The sequence below is a fragment of the Ciona robusta genome, chromosome 3, assembly GCF_009617815.1.
Source record: "Ciona robusta chromosome 3, ASM961781v2".
Lineage (NCBI taxonomy): Eukaryota > Metazoa > Chordata > Ascidiacea > Phlebobranchia > Cionidae > Ciona > Ciona robusta.
In genome coordinates this window covers 6074885-6096560 of record NC_143237.1, presented here as the reverse complement: position 1 = coordinate 6096560, position 21676 = coordinate 6074885, and the positions used below count along the sequence as shown (strand labels likewise).

The 21676-nt window shown below is 36.0% G+C and overlaps 1 protein-coding gene and 1 pseudogene across 4 annotated transcripts in view; one reads left to right on the top strand and one right to left on the bottom strand.

Annotated features, from left to right (window-relative positions):
• Positions 1 to 100: 100 nt before the first annotated feature.
• Positions 101 to 21676, bottom strand: part of LOC149738577 (mitochondrial uncoupling protein 4 pseudogene) — a 32748-nt pseudogene continuing 11172 nt past the window's right edge. Inside the window, exon 2 of the transcript XR_016384645.1 lies at positions 101 to 1603. The product of XR_016384645.1 is annotated as a mitochondrial uncoupling protein 4 pseudogene (transcript). The remainder of the gene's footprint in view (positions 1604 to 21676) is intronic.
• Positions 2727 to 20939, top strand: LOC149738581 (uncharacterized). 3 transcript variants are annotated; one of them, XR_016384644.1, is made up of 15 exons: positions 2727 to 3182; positions 3300 to 4035; positions 4575 to 4887; positions 6360 to 6547; positions 6973 to 7160; positions 7471 to 7611; positions 7853 to 7902; positions 11200 to 11389; positions 12802 to 12927; positions 13201 to 15211; positions 15613 to 15774; positions 16622 to 16659; positions 17633 to 17756; positions 18354 to 18436; positions 19590 to 20939. XR_016384644.1 is itself a non-coding variant. In XM_089875105.1 (15 exons), the coding sequence occupies exons 1-14, from the start codon at positions 3080 to 3082 to the stop codon at positions 18429 to 18431; spliced, it is 4437 nt and encodes a 1478-aa protein (XP_089731231.1). In that variant the 5' UTR covers positions 2734 to 3079; the 3' UTR covers positions 18432 to 18436; positions 19590 to 20939. The 3 variants fall into 3 exon arrangements, 2 of the variants coding, with proteins under 2 accessions (XP_089731231.1, XP_089731230.1); XM_089875105.1 differs by having other exon boundaries at positions 2734 to 3182; positions 3303 to 4035; positions 13201 to 15203; XM_089875104.1 differs by having other exon boundaries at positions 2734 to 3182; positions 13201 to 15203.

Sequence of the window (21676 nt, the reverse complement as noted above, 5' to 3'; positions counted from 1 at the left end):
GTATATACTATGCTGTTTTAGGATTTCAAGCATAGGTTTAAAACCTTATATAACTGCTTACTTTCCTTATACATTCAAACTAAATGTACAACCAAATGAATACGCTCACTAACGAAAATCAATTTATTGGCAGAGGAAAAGCCAAGCAATGAATAAAATTAAAAGCGTGAAATCACACTTGCATTAACTGGCAATTAAAATGAAATAGTTTTTACATGAACAAATTATTTGCAGCCAAAAAGATTTATTTTTTAAACCACATGTAATACAGTGCACATATATGATGTGTTTAAACTGTAGTAATATATTGGACATAGTTTGATGTATCACCATTAATTTACTGAGGTGTGGCCTTTTAAATTATTGCAAGTTAATTGTACGATTGCGGGTTATTATAAAGCAGCAGTTGATTCCACCAGCTGGAAATTTAATAACATTTGTATACCGTGTTGTATGGTCAGTAGAGTATGTAAATTAAAAATGCAATAGGCATACAGTAAAATAATAAGAAAAACTCAAGAATTAATCCACTTGTTGAAAGTGAAATGTTTCAACACTTTCAGGTTTAACACTAAAATGCAGATAAGCCAAACATATTACGTAACTCTTCTTGCGTTATCCAAAAAATAATATTCCAAGGTACAATGCGTAAACAGCTTGGAATAAAACCTTTATATAGGCTGAAAAATCCTTCTTGGCGGGCTGTTTTTACCAAACACTCTAAAGAAGATTTATAAAATAAACCTCTGCCTTTTGAATCTCTGGTTTGATTCATGACTCTTGTCTTCACAACATCAGCAGGCGTGCTTATGGTTGAGGTCACGAACCCAGTACAAAGGCTTGCTAAAGACCAGCAGGCAATTGCATCATTAAGTTTACTGTTTTTCAATATATATTGTTTGACATTGTCATAAGTGGCAAATTGTCCCATGTTTACTAAGGTAGCTCTCTTTACATTTGGTCCCCATCCAGCCCATAAACCTTTGATACCACCGGAACTATACGTATGCTGTAGCACATGAAATACAGATCGGAACTTTATTGTCTTTTGTGGAACACATGTTTTCTGATTCACCATTTGCATTTTGACTTTCACCAAGTCCAATGGGCTTGCAATAAACTGTCCAATTGCTCCAGCAGTTGCACCCGCAAGCAACGATTTAAAAAAGGAAAATTTTCCATCTGGATTCTTGCCTAGGACATGTTCCCTCAAAAATTCATACAATGGTGCACGACAGCCAGAATAAATAAATTGTCGATACACAGCTGGTGATAGACCACTCCACAGCTTTGTAAACCCTTCATCGCTGGCTACATGATAGACTGTTCTTAACATACGACGTTTTACCAAAGTAGTTCCATGACTGTTAGATGCAACTTCACCTTGTATTTGTAATCTTGTCTTGGTAAGATCAAAGGGAAACGTTATGCTTTCGGCAATTCCGGCAGAACCAGATGATATAGCCAGTTTTATGCAGCAATTTCGTATGGCATCATCTGACACCATGGTTATTGGCTACACAACTATCCGCGGCAGTTTTACGTGACAGACATGCTGTTAAATTAATATTAAATTAACTGCTGCATCCGTCTCGGCGCCTCCCTACGAACAGGGTCTTGGGGTGAAAAGTGCAATAATTTTACATAAAGGTTATATAGCAAATGAATATAAGCATATACATACCAAACTAACAAACATATTGTTGTAATACGGAAAAACCTTTTTCTACCTATAGCCTATACATTCGATTTCCTGTTGCGGTTCTGCAGTTAGCTGTAGCTGTAGGCACTAAGAAACCGATACCATTTCTATTGCATCAGCATATTGTTTATGAATGACGTGCTTGTGTTATTCACGACCGCAGTGTTAAGTAATGCTGCACTGTATTTGTCTTTTTACGGCAGCAAATATATTTTGGAATTCGACTTGATGATTTATTAAGACAAAAATAAATGAATAATTTTTATTTATTTCAAGTTAAGGTTTACTTAAAAAGTTGTCTTTAAAATGTTATATTATTCAGTAAATAAACATGTGTTGCTTGTACAACTTATATAATAATTTAATACATTACGTAAACATCATTTACTTAATAATAAAGCATCTTTAATGTTTGTATATCCTCAAACTAAAAATTAGTCGTTCAATTAAGGCTCAAAAATGGCGTTCTGTTGTTACCACAGAAATAAAAAAAGAATAGAACGCGCATGTCTAATGTCGCTAAAGGAGAGAGCTGATACACTCTCTCTCTCTTTCGCGTGTCGTTCCCGTTTACTACGGTAGTCAATGGAAGCAAGGGCGTTTTATGTAGTTTTTCTTCGTTTTTTGACTTAATTTACATTTATAGGAAAAATAATTATTTCCACATATATATATATAAATAGTTCTAACAAACCGTTTGTTTGAACATTTTTAATTAAATTTATTAAATAATTAAATTTCCTAAACAAACGCTAAACTGTAAGCGTTAACTTACCAAATAACTAACTGACCTAATAAACTTGAATAGTTGGTGTGGTTTTTGAAATAAACAGTTAAAACCACTGTGTACCTATCTTTTACAATGGAGACCAAGCGAAATAGGGACGGAGTTGGCGGTCCCGTGAATAGAAAAATGAATATATCACGTTTTTGAGCAGTTGCGCGTTCTACTCTTTTTTATTTCTGTGGACGTTGGTTGTGGCCCGCTCTCTGTTTGGCGCCACTGTAGTGTCATTTTTTTTGTTTCTACTCTTTTTAGTTTAAGATCACGTAGCGACGTGTTGTTGGATTGATCGTAAACGTATTTGTCTCGGCCCAATCGCCTTTTTCGCGCGTTTTCAATAATTGTGTCGCACCTTCCGTGATGTTACTTAGTAAGAAAGGCAGTTTATTTCGAAGTAGATTTGGTGTGTTATTGATTTCGAAAATAAAAGCTCCTAAGTCAATATACTACAATGACGTTGGTGTCGTTTGCGCGCGTTGGTAACTTAACAGAAAAGCTTTGAATGGCAAGTCTATTCTTGCTAAAGTTCACTCGTTAATGAGAAGCTCATTTTACAAATATTTATTTAATTTCGTTGTTTATGGTAGAAAACTATGTCAGGTCAAAACAATTGGAATAATTCTGAACTACAAGTTGAAGAAATTAGCAGTGGCACACGTTCATCACAAGAGACACTTTGCAACCCAGATAACTTTGGTAAAGGCTTATATTTTATTTTATTTGACGCAGTTTGTGGTTTATAGCCTATGTAATATATATAATCAGTGTATGTTTACAACGCGTTACGGGTGTTTACAATAATACTTTACACAGCAGAAGATGGCAGTGCTCAACAAGCATCAAACACACCGGCATTCCAAAATGGGACCAATTCCAACAATTTGTTTGGGAGTACGAACAATGAAAATACCTTGTCTGAAGTGGGCGAGACAAGGCAAAGGAAGTCTTCCGAACGACAGGACTCCCTGAATCAGTTGACGTTACCTCTAGATTTTGATACAGAGCTGCTCATGGATGAGGACACACAGATGTTTTATGAAGGAAGTCCCGCCGTAGAAAGTCCTCGGGATGTAACTAGTCCTGGTGAGCCAGGTGATGTTAGCAGTCCATACGATGGAGCAATGGAGTCCGACTTCGATGATTCTATTTTTCCTGGTGCGAATGCAAATGGACGACGGGCTTTCCCATCATGGAACACCGCCATGAGCAGAACTACCACAGGTGGATCATCTGATGATGATGAATATTCATCTTGCGGGAGTAAAAAGAAGAGGCGCAGGACCAGACGGGATGTCCCGGTCCTGTATTCAGATAGATATTATTGTGGATCACAAAACAGCTCGCAAATTCCCTCTCCATCTCCCTCCGGAGGCAACGAAAACGAGGATTTAAACATGGCTGCTGTTCCGCAGATATTGCGCAACAGACAGCCAGCGAATTTTTCGCTCAGTAACAATTCTGATTCAAGTTTATATGCCACGATTATTAATGCGAATAACAGGAGGATGTCAAATGCATCAGAAAGTAGCCAAGGAGGAAACTTTTCAAGGTATACAAGAACTATATACATTATAAAACTGTATATATATACACTATATGAAAGAGGTAATCATAGGCATCACGCTTTTTGAATTTTATAAAATTTGGGGTGATATTGTTAAAATGCAATTACCCTCATAGCGTGTGTGAGTAAAACATGGGAAACTTTATTGATCAACTTTTCAAATTTTATATAATTTGATCCTGCTTGTTTGTAGAGACACTTAACAGCAGGATAAAAGCTGTACTAAGTTGTAAAACTTAGATGCTCAACCCCATTATGTAACTCCCATTTTAAAAATTGTGGTGGCACTGAAATTAAAATGGCCAAAATTTTGTAGCACATATTTGTGTGTTGTTAGACACTTAACAGCATGGTAAAAGCTGTAAGTTGTTAAATTGGATGCTCAATCCTATTATGTCACTCGACTCACTTCCAGTTTAAAAGTTGGGGTGAGACTGACATCAACATGTCACATATTTTGTAACACATATTTGTGCAGAAAAAGTATTTGTTTGGACATATTATTAACATTTATCGACTTGCAGGGATGGTCAGATGTTGCCAACGGAGAGTCCTGCAAGTTTATCCTACAGTGCTGACACTTCATTAAACATAGCCGACAACGAAATTGTAAAAAAGATTTCAACAAGCCGACGTCGGCCCACGCATCACCACCATAAAAACGCAGTACAGGACACTGACGTGCCTGCTCTCAATGTTAACCACCCTTCATCAGCATGTGGGTGCTCACTTAGCATTGTAAATCAACCTGAACCACAGCACCGAGCACGCTATCTCACAGAGGGAAGCCGTGGTCCTGTAAAGGACAGCTCGCAGCAAGGCTACCCACAAATTGAAGTAAGTTAAAACATATTTTTAAAGTAACATAGTGTTTGAAGTGTGTCTTACTACTTTCAACTTTTAGTGTTTATGTAGAGAATTGTTTACTGTTTTTAGTAGTTACTGAAACTTTTTGTGTTTGGTACCTCTATTGTACTTCACCTAGCAGTTCCTTTTCAATGTCAATTGTCAGTGTATACCCTGATGTGCTGTTGTGACTATGTATACAAAGTGTATCTCCATGCTGCCATAGTAATGGGCTGGCTAATCAATATTTAATTAAATTTATTATTGATTTGCTGCTTTGTCGACCAAATTAAGTTTTATATTGTGACAAATGACCTTGAAAGTCACTAGAGAACGGCAGACAGATGCCTGATTTTCTTATTATTAACATAACGTTGCCAATTGTTATTATCAATGATGCATTGATGCATAGTTTACAATATTCAAAATATGCGTTCATACTTTACTATGCTAACTTAAGTAGCGTCTATAGTAGCTTCCACTGTGCTATTTATGGTTTATTATTCATGTTGTTTATTGTGGCACTGGGAGTTCGTTTCATGTGTGACCTTTACCTGTTAATAACACTTACAGCTGTTACAACTTTTTTATTTTGTATTACGTTTTATGAATGTTTTTTTTTATTGAATTGGCCACTGTATGACAAAACTTTGACTTTTGTTTGATTGGGACATTTTTTATGTTTACTACAGCCTTCTACCTCTTTCCACATTTGCACCACGTTATATTTACTCGCTGGTAACTGCATTTGTTGTGAATACGGCGTTTTAACATGACTTTTAGAAGGTCAGAAAACTGCCCGAGGCTTGAGAAAATATTACGGGGGCCGAAAAATAATTTGAACGGCCAGGCTGTGGTATATCCTAAATATTTTAACTTCTTGTACGGTAAGTAATAGAGTTGTAACTATAAAAGTATGGGCCGTGCGGTGATATTTTTCATGTCAAACAAGTAATAGTCACTGACCCATTGGTTGAATTTTCTTAAATTATAAAATCTGCTGCATGAAAATTCACTATGTGTGTTGTACCACCAATGTTAAGCAAATGTGAAATGTCCCACCTAATTTTTTATTAATGCCTGTTCCACTTTTTATTTTTTTACTGTATCCAAATAACTATAAAAAATTTTAACTTAGCTGCTGCTTGTTTAAGCAGTACAACAGAGATGTCTCTGTTAGTATTACAATATTGAATTACTCTTGCACATTTTTTATTGTTTAATATTATGCATCAATTTTAAATCTTCTGTGTTCGTGATGTTGTTTTTGAAGGGTGCCAACTGCAGCCTTTCCTATTTCATCTGCGCTCAATCAATTGTCATCTGTTCTGACGGTTTGATTTCCTGTCCTAATACTACTTAGTACCATTTTTGCTCCCACGGCACAAAGTTCAACTTTGTGATAACTCTGTAGCTTATGCGGTTCCCATCAGTTACATGCCGTGTTTTTATTTCCCAATCAGTTGAAGGGATATACGGGAAAGACCACTTTACTCGTTTACGTAGGATCCGAGTCGGACGACAAAATCCGTCCACACGGCTTCTACCAAGCCTGTAAAGTGACGGGCAGAAACACGACCGCTTGTGAAGAAGTGGAAGTTGAAGGAACAAAAGTCATTCACATTCCATTTGATGCACAAGAAATAATAAGGTCAGATAAAGTTATTTTCAAACCATTTCCTACACTGTTCAAGAAAACAATGCTTGCTCATTTTGTTATTAAATTTGAATTTCCAAAATCAAATCATCTTGATAAGAATGTGTGGTCCGCTGTTTGGTAATACATATAATGTGGGCAGCTTATTTGGAATCAATCAATAAACACTGTATTGGTATAACCCATTGTGGGCTGCATCTTTAGATATATATAAAGAATCACACTGATGTGACCTATAGTATGTATAGTTCCTGAAAAAATATCAATATTTTGCCCTTTAATGATATCATTTTAATAAATTTTGGACCATAAATAGTTATCATGTGCATTGAAAATTGTTCACAACTGCGTAAAATTATGAATGAAACTGAATATACCTACCTAACCATTCAAAGCCTGTATAACAATTGTCTATGTAGTGTGGATTGTGTTGGTATCTTGAAACTACGTAATGCTGATGTTGAGGCGCGTATTGGGATCAGTCGCGCAAAGAAAAGAAGTCAAACCGTTCGTTTGGTTTTCCGAGTAATCCTAAACGACATAGAGCGTAGTGATGGCTGCACGCCACCCCTTGTTTTACAAGTTGTTTCAAACCGAATCAACTGCAGTAAGTATAACTTACAAAATGTGTTGGGCAAATTCACAATTTTTGATGGATAAATAAGGTGAAACCAATTTATATTTCAAAGTGGACAAATTTTATAAAATGTTTTTTATTAGAAGGAAATTTATGTAAATTGTATAATGTTTTATTTTTTATAACCGTTTTGCGACATGTGACTAGTTTAAATCTATCCTTCATTTATATATAGCAGCTGAGTATATCCTCTATAAAAGCATGATCAAACTACATTCATATAAGCCATTTCAAAGTCATAATTGAAATTCTTGATCAATTATAACACTTCCTGTTTCAGCTCAGCCTCTCGGCCAGCCAGAAATTACTAAGAAAAGTTTGGACCGTTGTTCAGTGGAAGGGGGCGTGGAAATGTTTATTATTGGAAGAAACTTTCACCGTGGAATAAAAGTTGTTTTCCAAGACCCCGAAGAAACGGATGGTAAACTTTTGGCTGCAATGTGTATTAAAACTTGGCTAGGATTCACATACAAATTGAGCCCTTGTTAATCCATATGTTGACTTCAATTATTTATGATCCGTCCCAAATTGGTGGTTAAGCATGAATTTTAGGAAGTAGCAACTTCAATTTGAAAATATCCTGTAACTTTGCTTGCATGCTTCATTCTGTATACAGGGATTGAATTATGTTATACAGTATTGAAGCTGCTTCTTTATTACAGGCAGCCATTGGCAAACCACCGGTCAGTTGGATAAAGATACTTTTAATCAGGTAAGATGTTATTACTTTACCATGGTTTATTCATCTCTGTAGTAGGCGTGTGACATTGTTATTGATTTTACAAACCATGCCTGTTTTGGTCGTAATCTTGTATTGCTTGTAGCAGTAACCCATGTAAGGTATTATCCACAATATTAGACTTGAAATGACTCACTAGCTAACATTGCATCAATGGAAAAATGTTCGACCACTTCTCTGTAAATAGATTGTTCATTGATTATTCGTGTGAACATGAATGTGTTGTAACGATTAAGCCTATGTTGTATGCCAAAGAGATTTGACTATGCAATCACTAAAACTACCTTAAAATTTAGCGAAGTTTTTAGTATTGTTATAGTCATGTCAGTTTTGTTTTTTGGCTTTTGTGTTTGTCTGGGGTACAAATTGACCTTCAAACATGCAATGTCTAAGCATTAGAAGGTATTGTGCATGCCCTTAAGCAGTTACTACATTCTTCAGAGTTTAATTAGATTACTTCGTGATATTGTGGTTGTGAATTTCTCCGTCACAGTATCACATGCTTCACACACTCCACGATGACCTGGTTCCTTTTTTCTCTATATTTACGCTTGTCTGGTATGTTGCTACAGTTAAAATGTAACTTTAGGAGAAACAAACCAGTGGCATAGTTCACTATTTGTGGCAAAAGTCTTTGTTTATATCTTCCCAATCTACTCCAGTATCTTGGTTTAATTTTAGTGACTTTTTATTAAATAGCCACAAAACAGCCACATGCTAAGATAAGAGAATTCAATATTGTACCTGAATTCTCATGGGCAATTAAGATTCATTCAGTATATTAAATGGTATAAAAGGAGTTATACTGCTACTATATACAACTTTCTATAGTGTAGTGTAGACAGTAGCTTGAGGTATATATAAACAAGGCTATAGTGTGTTCTGTGTTGTTATAGTGTCTTCTGTGTTGTTGTAGCAATTCAATGCCAACTTCCACAGTCAAAACTATTGAATGAATACAATGGTTGAAAGAGTCCCCACTGTGGGCCTATAATCAATTACATGCCGATCCATCATTATCAATTCAATCTTTGAGTTGTTTCTCAGTATCCAGTGTAGATATTCCCATGTAGGGATGAATAATACATGATTAAAATGAAGCTTGTTATATTAACTTATATATTATATATTACAATTAAAATTGAAAAACCTATTTTTTCAAGGAGATATTAGTCTAGTTAGCTGCGTATTCAATGAGGCATCCCGTTTTAAACATGATCACTGCAGTACTTTTCACACTTTATTGCCAAATTTGGTAGTATGGTGCATAGAACACAAATTATACCAGCATAACCCATATATAGGTCGCAATTTTCGACATCATATAAATTGTTTTAGTTTTGATTTGAAATGTAGGAAATACATCTGAGACATATATATTGTTTTTTTGTATTGAAATTAATAGTATTACTTAAACCATTGTCATAACTTGTTGTATATGTTACAAATTTGATATCCTATTTCCATTTACTGGTAGCTTGGTAGGCCTATTCGCCTTTTCGCTATGTTATTTCGTACACCACTACAAACCAAATTAGTTTTCAGTCTGTTGTTTCACTGGGATGCTAAATAAATCCTAGCTAGTCAAGCATGACTGTTTTGACTTTCCTATTATTAGTGGTTTAGTGTCTCAAATATTGCATTTGTTCTGTTCTGGTCCGTCATGTGTAACTAAACCAGAGGGGATCATAGGTTGTATAATATCAATTACGCGAATATTGTGAAAGTTCTAATACCTAAATCACTTATGTGAATGTGAGTAGATTGCTTTCTTGCGCAATGGTTATTGATTAGCACCTCATTGACATCCATTATATTGATAAGTTTACCAGCTGCTCTGTTTGCCTTGGAGTAGCTACCTTTGTACACATAGGCGCACTAACCAAGCGGTGGTTCACCCACTTCTGGTGACTGGAGGCGAAAATTACGTGATGATAAAATATTTAGCATTGCTTATGAAATATCACGCGTTTCAAGCATATTTGTTGTTGTTGTACATTTAGTTGTTGTGTAATAAATTGTTTTTGTTAAAACATACACAGTCACTTAAAAATTCATTACGTTATTTTTGTTTTTTTACAAAAATGATGCTTGATTTCTCAGAAAAGTTATCTTTGCACTGCTGACTATGCAGTATAGTATTGTTGCAATCAATTAATAATGTTTAAAACTGTCGTCATATTTCTCATAAACATATAAAGCCCAATTGTTTATTATTATTTACTTGACCTAGTATGTGTTTGTGTGTCAGCTACAGTTAATAACTTGACATTATATTTTATCCAGGTTAAATGTTATATCCCAAGGTATAGGTTTGTTTACCCAGAACATTGTATTATGCTGCTTAACTTTACTGCTGTGTTCACATCATATTGTAATGAATTGCTGGAATGTCTAGCCATTCTAGTTAGGTTAGTCATGTTTCACCATCTCTCTTTCTCCCTCTCTCTCTGCCTTTCTCTTTTATTATCTTCTGCCCCACACGGCACAGCAAAAATATTCTATTATTAAGGCTGAGAGTTATGAACCCATTCAAATGGAACAAAAGCCTCACATTGGCTCTTATGTTATGTTACCTGGCCTATTTCTTTCAAAAACTCCCATGACTTATGTTTGTGTTCAGATGTTTTTGTCGTTCTTGCTTTTCAAAACATTGCGAGCGCGGTAACTTGATGCGAATGATAAAACTTAACTTCCGTCCCTGTTTGGCGCATGTGAAGTTGAATTGGTCTGTAGTATCACCGCGTTCCACTCTTTTTCAGCTTGTTATCTGCCTTCCAAGTGCCATTTAAATAGCACAAACGATAAGCATGTGGTCGCCGTCTGCTGTGTGTTGCTGCGCTCCAAATATTGGATTCAGTCACGTAATTTAGGCAACCAAAACCACAAGGTTAATTTAACTCATGTGATCTCTTCTGATAGTGATGTAACATATATTTAATGTGATGAAAATACCTCTTCCCTATTATTTTATGACGCCTGACACAACAGATTAAAGCTATTTCATTAAATTTGAATTCTTTCAAATCGCTCAAACTAAAAAAACAGCATTTTACAAGCATTGTTAGGATTTTATTTGTATAAGAGAATGAGGATGCCATTTAGGCAAAATATAAATATATCTCTTAAGAGTCTTATAGCCTATTATATATAAATATATTATATAATCGAAAATCTGTTGAACTTGAATTTTGTCTGTTACGTATTTCGTAGCACCAGATCCAAATAGTTTGGAAAATGCTTTAATCTAAATGTTTCTATTTATTTCAGAGTCACATGGTAGTGCGTGTGCCTGCCTACCATGATCCTACCATCACAAAACCTATTAATGTTCAAGTATATGTTGAACACAATGGTAGGAAATGTGATCCTCACAGTTTCACATACGATCCCCTCCCACCAGCTATACAGCCATCTACAGCAGAGAACATGTCCTGTGAAACAAACATCAGAGGAGCAGGTAATATATATATTTGTATTAAATTTGTATGACAGGTGTTCATGTTACACCAGTTTTATATTGGCCTAAAAAAATATTTTACAAAAAAATGTGAAACATGATTGAGTTTTAAAATGTACAGTTTTAATTAAATGATGAAATATGATACAGTTGTATTTTGCATTTACAAGTGGTAACACAGTATATTTTGGTAAATTTGTGGTTGATTTTGATTTATTGTGTTTTCATGGCTATATAACATGTGGGGTGGAATTTTGGTATAAGCTTTTAATGTGTGGTTTTATAAAATGGATAATCAGAATTTCCTAAATTTTTGTATACTGTTATACTATTAGTAATGCATAGTTATCATTATTATTGTAGTAAGGTTACTAGAATATTCATATGTGTAACATATCCATGGATTATTGGTTTTAAAATATTTGCTTTTAACATGGCTTGGTTTGTTTAAGCTTAGAGGTAACTAATGGTAGCAGATGTTTTTGAATCATTGAGTACATACTGTACATTATGGACCTATATGGTTAATAACATTGTTAGGAGGGTATTTCACAATAATAAACAGTTTTGTTGAATTGTTTGAGCAAAATTTATCATTGGGTTCATATTTTAAAAAATCAAAAGTGTGTGTTATTATATATTTAGAAAAAATCGTTGTTAATCTGTTTTTATTGTGCATGCGGGCACACAATACTGGGCTAAAACTGGACTTCAACAGAGTTCATAGGATGTAATTTGTATTTTGGTATAAGCCCAACCGGTAGTTAGACTTTGCTATGTGTACACTGGACTCTTACTAAGCGTTTTAGTTTGTTATGTGGTTTTCAAATCTAAAAAGCAACTACAGTACTAAGGAGTTGATACACAATATACCATTGCATGAACCTACATAATTTCCAAGTCTGTTAACATAAGATTATATTCCTGATAAACTATATCTTATACGTGCTAGATACTCCATGAACTTGTCTGCACATAAGCGTTGATATAACCCAGGCTACTTAGTGGGAGTATGTATCGTTACTTCAATGCCAGTTTCATGAGTCAGGACATATTTTCGTGGAAACCAATCGGATTCCACTAACAAGCATAGATTGTTAACTGACTCCCAACTCCATTTTCAGTTGATAATTTAAATCCATGTCCTAACTTGGTTTGCTTTTCAGTTTCAGACATTTTAAGTACATATTCCTCAATGCATGCGCAAACATTCATGTTTGCTTCGCTATAGGTATATCAAATAACTGCTATATTTATTTGGTGCCATTTAGCATTTACCGACATAATTCTTATCAAACTCTGTGGTTTAATGCAATATCAATTTCAAATATTATAACCATGTTGTATGCACATATTTTAAACACTATTTCATAAATTCATGTTTCCGCACTCAACAATTAACATCTTTTTAGCTGATCCAGTAAAAGCTATCCTTGAAGGAAAGTTGGACAAGAAATTATTGGAAGCACTTTTTGCTCGACTTCTAACTTCTACTGATGTTGATACGAAAGATGTGAAACCTTTGCAGAAGGAAAAAGGTAAAATATCTTTTTTGTTTTACTGTAACTCAATAATATAGTAACTCCAAATTTAAATAAGTTATTTACCACGTTTGGTGTGTTAAGCTTGGGACAATACAAGTTAGTGAGCTTTTGTATTTTGTTTGAAATCCATTTTGATTTTTTTTGTAAGCTTTTTACATAAGCTTTTTTCAATAAAAGTTTTTGATGTAAGATTTTTTCAAGTAAGGTTTTTATCAAAATGGTGTTCATATAAGATTTTTGTAAGGTTTTTATCCAATATTTCGACAGAATTAGCAATTGGAGTAACTTCTGCATTCAACCCCATACAACCCCAAGCCAACCCAGCAGTTCTAAGCCAACCATTAAGTTTCACAACAGGTGTCCCAGTGTTCGGTCAAGTTTCGAAGCCAGTTCCAACACAGTCGGTTGCCGGCTCTGCAATGCATAACCAGGGTTTGCTAAAACCGAACACTTTTACTCTCAACCACTCGCTTCTCACCAGCGTGAAGCCAACCCCTTTGTTCTCCAACACCAACAATTCATCTTTTGTGACATCACAACCATTGAATAATGCAGGGGATCAGATGAAGCAGACCTTGTTCCAAAATCCGGAAAATACGCAGAACTTTCCAAGTTCCACTCCCGGACTCGGTTCGTTTGTAATTAAAACTGAAAACCCAAGTTCGGAGCCCGGTTTTCCCAACCAACCCCTGCAAGTGTCAAACACAACGTACACACCTGGCAATGCTGCCACTTGTGGTGGAATGTGTCAGAATTATAACCCAGCTGTTACAATGTCGACACAAACAATCGCGCACAGCAACGTGGCTAACTCCATGATCCCTCAAGTCAACCAAGATGGCGCTTTCTTCAAGCTTTCGAGCACTACGAATACCTCTGCTGGCCAACAGAACCTGTGGCAGCAGCAAACAAACACTTCCATTGCTGATGAAGCAAGTAATGCCTCCACCATCACCACATTTACGTTTCCTGTGGTTTCCACAGCCCCGCCACTATTCACTATATCACTAGCTCAACCGCTGAGCTTTGCCCAAACCACAGTAGTGTCAGGGGCTTCGTTATCCTACCAACAACCCGGCTACACCATGAATACCATGGTCACCAGTGCAATGCCGGCAATGCATATAAATGTCCCACCTCAAAGCACCTGGAACCCCACACAGAACGTTCAGTCTGGTGCGCAGATAAACTGCAATCAACACTTGCTGACCACACCAAATACATCATCTGTAATTAATCCTGTAGTTGCTGAACAAGCAAACCAGAACAACATGTTCACCCAGGACCAATTAGCGCAAGCGAATACATCTGTAAACTCTTCCATTTTAACACAAGCCCTTATGCAACAAAATGTTGCAATTGGGGGTACACAGATTGTGCAGCAAAGCGCTGCTAACATGGGGAATACATTTAACAACATACAGCCCAACAATAGCTTCACTTCACAAACAATACCACAGCAGACTGCCACAGCACTGAACAACAGTTTCAACTCAAATGACAATGGTTACAACAATAACAGCCCTTCCACGCTTGTAAACAGCAATCCAGTTGCCATAAACCAGCCCCAGCAAAACCCCACCCACAGCGGTGTAACTTCTCCCTTTACTCATGTAAACCCAGGCCTAAATTTCGGGAACGATCAAAACCAACAGCAAGTTTATACAGTTTCCGAGTCTCTGCAGATTTTGGATCAAGCCAAGCCCTCTATTACAGCTAACCTGGACATGAGGACAAGTACGCCTCTACAGCACCAGGAGAATTACACAGGACCTATACTGTTGAGTCCGACCAGCGTTTCTGGTGACGAGTCTCGTAACTTACCTGAAGCATTAAGCAGTCCCATTGTATCAGCAGACACCGGTCTTTCCATAGGTTTCGGGACAAATTTATCGCTTACCGAACCTGTGGAACTAAACTCTTCCCAGAACGTCCCCGAGGTCCTCCAGTCTATTATCTCTGACTGTACGAACCCTTCCGTGTCTTCCCTAGATGGTGACAATGCTACAATGCTGCATATGATAGACCAGAACAGTTTCCCCCCTGCGAGCATGTTTAACAATGTAACAGCTGCAGCTTCTAATGCTCAGTTACCGCCATCAAACAACAACCAGCAGCAAATACAGTTCCAGCAGCCAGGAGTGGAGATGGTTCAAATGATGCAGACGCAAGCAGCTCCTTCTCCTGTTCCATTCAACGAAGTACAGAAGGATGAACCACAACACATGAGCATTGGTGATCTGTCTACTCTAATCACACCAGAGGTTATGGTAAGAAGGTCCGACTAAAAACTATTTAAAAATGTATGTTTGTATTTGAGCATGTTTTGTATAAGATGTGTCATGTGTGGTCCTTTGGTTGTTTTAAGGGATACGATCAAAGTATAATTTGTATAATAAGGCATTATGAGCTGTTTTTATTGCTAATTTTTATATGTTTGTTGGTTTGTTAAATCCACTCAGTTCCTCTTTGTAATATTTCACCATATGGTATTTATTGAGAAAATCTATAAAAAAACTCATAAAATTGAAAATTGAATGTTTATTCCTCTTTAAATTACCTGACCCTCTCCCTACTGATTTCACATAGTCATATAAAATTCGAAACAAAATCTCGCATCTACATTAATTCCTGAAAAAATCAAGCCTGAATAATACTTTATCCCAACCAACAACACAGGACACCAACATATACTTGGTGAACCCAATGTCCATACAACCAATGCAAACCAGCAATCAACTGGTTGTAGGTACAGCACCCACCACTTCCACACAGATAGTGTTTTCTGCAACAACTCCAACCAACCCCCCACCCTTGTATAATGAGCAACACATACAACAGGTACATTTCACTTTAGAACTGGAATTTATGGAATCCTTTTTTATGGTTTTTATATGGTTTAGTATATATATGTTTTTATATAACTAAAAACATATTTTACAAAAAATAACATGATTAAGTCTCAACTCTCAAAATGTACAGTCCAGACTCCAGGGCGATTTAACTAAATGATGAAATGTGATGCAACTAAATTCTTTTATTTAAACTGATTAATTTTTATTCAAGAATTTTTCTACCCTTTTAGTGTTCCACTTTGTGATACTGAGAGAAATCACTTGAAGTGTTTCTTTTTTGGGTTTACCTATTGCTATAACAAATAAGAAATAATAAGTGTTGTGTGAGCTAGCTCAATGTTTATATTTTTAACAGGTATTTGGTTTTTATTTTGAATTCCAAATATGCTAAAAAGCAGGGTTTGTAAAAATACAACTCAGCGTGCAAGGCCTATGGAAAATAACAAAATATGATACACAGTTTGAAAACCAGTGACTTAAAACATTTGATTTTTAAGTAAAAACTCTAGCTGATTTTTCAATTATATAGCACTTAAATAAATAACTGTATATATCCATGTGTTTTATTGATTTTTTTTTGCCATAAACTTTCGAGTAATATTAAGTGCAAAATATGAAATTAAGTACCGGCATCTAAAAACAGTTGGCGTCTAGTTTTATTCATAACATGTAGTTAAAATCTGTCTTATGTTTGCTAAGAAATACTAAAAGCTGCAAACATGTTTTATTTATTTTTAATTTTTTGAAAGATTTAAGTCCAGACCGTATTCAACAAATGCCAATTTTGACTGATTTTGTAAATAATAAATTAAACTTTATTTTGCATTCTACAGGATGTGTCTTCTCAGCTCAACAACCCGGAAATTAAGAGGTAATTCAACCCCATAATCCCATGTATCTCACCTAAGCTTTTTTTTGCATAAAAATCCTTTGTCCAAAAATTGATCTCATTTGCATAACAAATAAATCACAAGACCTATCATGTTCGGAATTGTTTGAGTAATTTTCCGTCAGACTTGTCTTCCCCGAATCATGCAAGAAAATCTATGAAATGGTTCCTTAAACTGACTGTTGCAATGTTTACGCTTAAAAATGGGATTCCCCATATGTGGTGGTGCAGAACCAAAGGGGTATTTTTGGTCATGTGTTTCGAAACACGCAACAAATGTTTTTCTCACATTTGTTTTTTAGATTACATCATTTTCCTCTTTCCCTTTTTGGTAATATTTTTCAAGCACTATCATTTTTGTTTTTTATTTATTTTAGGATCCATTTTTGTTTTTTATTTATTTTAGGATCCATTTTTGTTTTTTATTTATTTTAGGATGCTATGAAATACTAGCAGGCAAAAATCACATCTAACAATTAACAAATTGTATAATATAAGAGATATAAATTTCGCCTAAATGGCATCGTCAGTATCTTATTCAAATAGATTCTATTTTTATATTATACAAGTTGTTGGACTTGACTTTTGTCTGTTATGTGTTTCCTAACACCAGATCTTGACTGTCTTTCATTACACAAGAAGTGTCCTATTCTATGACTACCAGATCAGGGTTATATTTACGGAATTTATTACAGTCATTATTTATTTTAATAGAGAAACTGCACACCCCATTATCTCACCATTGCAAATCTGTTGTTATTAATTTAGCATATGTATGTGTAATTGTGTAGCAGTTTTTATAGGTAATATTGTTAATTATTTTTTCTAACCCAAGGTATTAATATTTACCACAAGTTTGTACTTATACATGGTGTATGTAAACATAAAAAAAAATAATAAAAGCATTTGTAACTTAATTCCAAATATTAACCATGAACTTCATTTACCTTCCCAGTGTACCAACATACGACACACTTGATGTAAATGCATTGTCAAGCGATGTTGAAAACTTCGTTGCCCATTCACAACAACAGCAGCAACAACAGCAACAACAGCAGCAACAGCAACAACAGCAACAGGTCACCTTGAAATAAACACCATTGTGTCTTAAAATCTTTTGTCTCTTTTGTTCGTGGAGTACATTTGGTTTCGGTCTCACAATTCAAAACAAACCCTTATGTTTATGTAACGTATACGTTGATACACAATCCTCAATATTTATTTCATGTTTCCCACAAGCTCTCCCAAGTCACTCCTGTATCATAACACCTAAATGGATTCAAAATTAACACAGTGATTTTAAGTTTATTTTTTTAATGTAATGTCAGGTGTAGATATGTATTGAAAAGCTTTATTAGTTCAAGCCGGCACCGTGGCAAAGTGGTAAGGGCCTCTGCCTCTATCCCAGAGGTAATGGGTTCAAGGCTCATCGCTACTACTATTGTGGGCGTATGTGTCCTTGGGCAAGACACTTAACGACAATTGCTCCAACCTAGTGGTCACTAATGGGTTGTCCAAATTATCAACCACACATAAAAAGTAATCCCCACAAAGTAACATACTTGGTAACTTGTAAACTAGCACGAGGTGTATGAACTCCCGTGTTATAATGATAAAACATTCATTCATTCAAAGAATTGATTGGGATAACTGACTTTTTTCTTTTTTCTCATTAGGGTTTTACTGATATCAACAGTCTTTCAGTGACCAGTGCTGACAGTACTCCGCAAAGTAATTTCTACACTATAGAATAAAGCAGGTAAAAACCGATTGTGAATAACTAACCTAAAATTCAGACACTTTCAAGTCAAATAATAATGTTAGGAAATTAATAATATTTATTTTCCCTTATTTAAACCAATCCTACAAATACTGTAGTCATGTTATGTACAGGAAGGAAACGTCAAATTTTATGAAAATTAATTAATAACATTATGATGTTGATGTTTTTTGGATATTGTGTTACATATCGTATTATAAAGCATATGTAGTTATTCCTGCAGCCTAGCTGTGCCCTGTGTGAAATCTATATTGGTTATTTATTTCTACAACTTGTTACCTAGGGGTAACGATAGTCATTACAACACTGGTGTTTCCTACACCTTCATTTTTTACCTGTATGGCTTACAACAGAGGTTGGCAACCTTGTCACTGCACCGGCCAAATCGCAGATTTTCGCGCGGGCCGCAAATGGAAAACTCACAGATTTTAATAACAATTTATTAGCGAAAAAAGAATAAGAACACAAACGCGTTAAAATAAGTTAACACAACCCATTATGATTGGACTGTTGGGTCTGAGCAATGACCTTTAAGTGTCTTGCAAGACACAGCCCCACAATGGTACCAGTATCAAACCCAAAACAGTTTGGCATACAAAATAAGTTCAGCATAAAAATTTTGACTCTCGCTTTATATTTTACATATTACAGTTACTCATTTTTTCAAAACCCTTTTGAATGTTTAGCGCTGCGGTATAGTGACTGCTTCTTACCCAGAGGTAATGGGATCAGGGCTCGTCGCTGCTACGATTGCGGGCGTATGTTTGCTTGGGCACGCCACCTAATGACATTTGCTCCACGTTATCAGCTACACAGAAAAAATCCCAAAAAGTCTCAAAAAAATCACACACACAGTAACATACATGGTTACTCTTGCACGAGGTGTATGAACACTCGTTTAAAACGACTGTCGAGTTTTAGCCTCGTGAGGAAAAAGCAAGGTACATTCATTTAATCAAGCCCTAAATCCGCAATAAATATTTAAACTAACGAATTTACAAAAACCACAGACAATGTTAAAATGACCTTTCTTGCTCGCCACCCAAGAACAAATAAGTAAATTTCATTATTCTTTTGTGTTCTGTTATTTTTATAACCTACTTGCATTACTCAGTCTTGTTTTTTCTTTCAGGGCTCAATGCATTCACATTACATCAGTGTTTGTCCAACATGACACCACAGCTACTTGTAGCAAAGCATCTCCTTACACCTGTTTTAGAGACCGGCACTTTTAATTCACACTTTGCGAACTGTGGACCTTTTTTAGCCAACTCTATTTATTTTTCCTATACAGTTCTCTTTACTGTTTTCTACACTGGCGCTATACACCGCTGTAGGTTTCTGTTACAGCGACACGCTATATAGTCCTCCCACACAGTTCAGTGCTCACTACTAATGTAGATATCCACACAGAACTTGTGTAGTGCCAAACGTTTATGTTCCAAGCAAATTTTATTTACACTTTACGCCGTAAAAAGGCTGATTCGTACAAGAGTGTCATCCGTCAGTTTCAAGATCGGCAGTTTTACTTGTGTTTAACCTGCAGTTTATTTATTATACAGTCGATTAGGATTCGACTGCTGGTGCATATTTTTCTAAGTTTCCATTAGGCACCGCAGCCTTTTGTTGCAGCGCCTAACATAACAGCTAAACCTCGCATTCTGGTTAAAACAACACTTTCAGCTCACCGATTTGTCTCCACAATCGAATGTACCTTTGCTTAACTTGCGTACTCTTGCCACCACTCTTTATTGTGATAATTGCAACTCGAGAGCGGACCAACCGTTAAATTCTAGAGTAGGCCACTGTGGAATTCCTCATGTTTGCGACATTTGACTGTCGCTGGCGATTTAACGTTCAGTTCAAATGCAATATATCAGCTTCGTGCATGTTACGGGCACCACGTTTTTTACCTTCACGACGATGCCCTTGTCGTTTATACAAAGCTGTCGCGAGAAACTGCGATTTCCTATATTTATATGCTCGGCAATGCTACGCTGAATAATATTTATTCTTTCATTTACTCGATCATGCTGTATATTTATAATAACCTCTGTATTATAAACGGTCCGCTCACGCAAAGTTCAGTTCGCATGCAGACACAAAAAGGCAAAACAAACCCAGTGATTACATTAGCATGCTCATTGTAGGACATTCTGGATTGGTTGGCAAACCGTAAACAATCATCTGCTTGCAACTGCATTATTCACGTGTAAACACTGTACAGCACGTTAACTGTTTTTAAAGCATTTCACTTGTTTTCCGGCTACTTATACGTAAAACCAGTTATAACAGGTAACTTTTTAATACTTTTACGGTCATAAAACGGTAATTGGCCAGCGTTAAACACGTTAGTCGAATACACTTACTAATTTTTTGGTTTCGTGTTCGGTTTCTTTTGTTCCAAATTTGTTATAAAGCGAATGTTATTCACTTTTTGCTATCATTTTGTACATGATAATAAACCTAAATCTCCGCCAAATTGTGTTAGTGAATGGTATATATCTGGTATAGATTTTGATACGGTTACAGCTTCCACGGATTTGACAATAGGCTGAAAGTTCTAGCAGTCAACTTCCAGGTAATTACTTTATAGTAATGTAGCGATCATGTGTTAAAACTGCAGAATTTGTTAATATCTGTGCTCTAATATAGTTGGGTGGGGGACGACGGGACACCTTTGACGCACGAAATATCAAGATCGTGTTTTTTAACAATTAACAACGGTCTATGAGAGTCGTGAGGATACGGTTTCATAATTCTTTAAATAATCTCTGTTTACTACCAAATGGGGCGAGAAAATAGACTGAAAAGGTGTCTCATCTTGCTTATACCGTACCTTTATTTACAACCTGCATTTATGGTGGTTTGATAAAAGGTGATACTTAACACGCCTAATCCTCCTTTTCCCGCTTGACTGAATAAAATTAAATGCATTTTTTATTCTCGTGTATTCATAGTCCGCAGATGGAGTCCTACGGGTCAAGAATCGGGACAGAAAACGGGACTTGGTCGGAACGGAGAACGAGTTCGCAGAAATAGTCTGCAGATGGAGTCCTATATATACGGGTCAAGAATCGGGACAGAAAACGGAACTTGGTCGGAACGGAGAACGAGTTCGCAGAAATAGTCTGCAAATGAAGTCCTACGGGTCGAGAATCGGGACAGAAAACGGGACTTGGTCGGAACACTAGAGTCGGAACATGTACAAAGAACTTC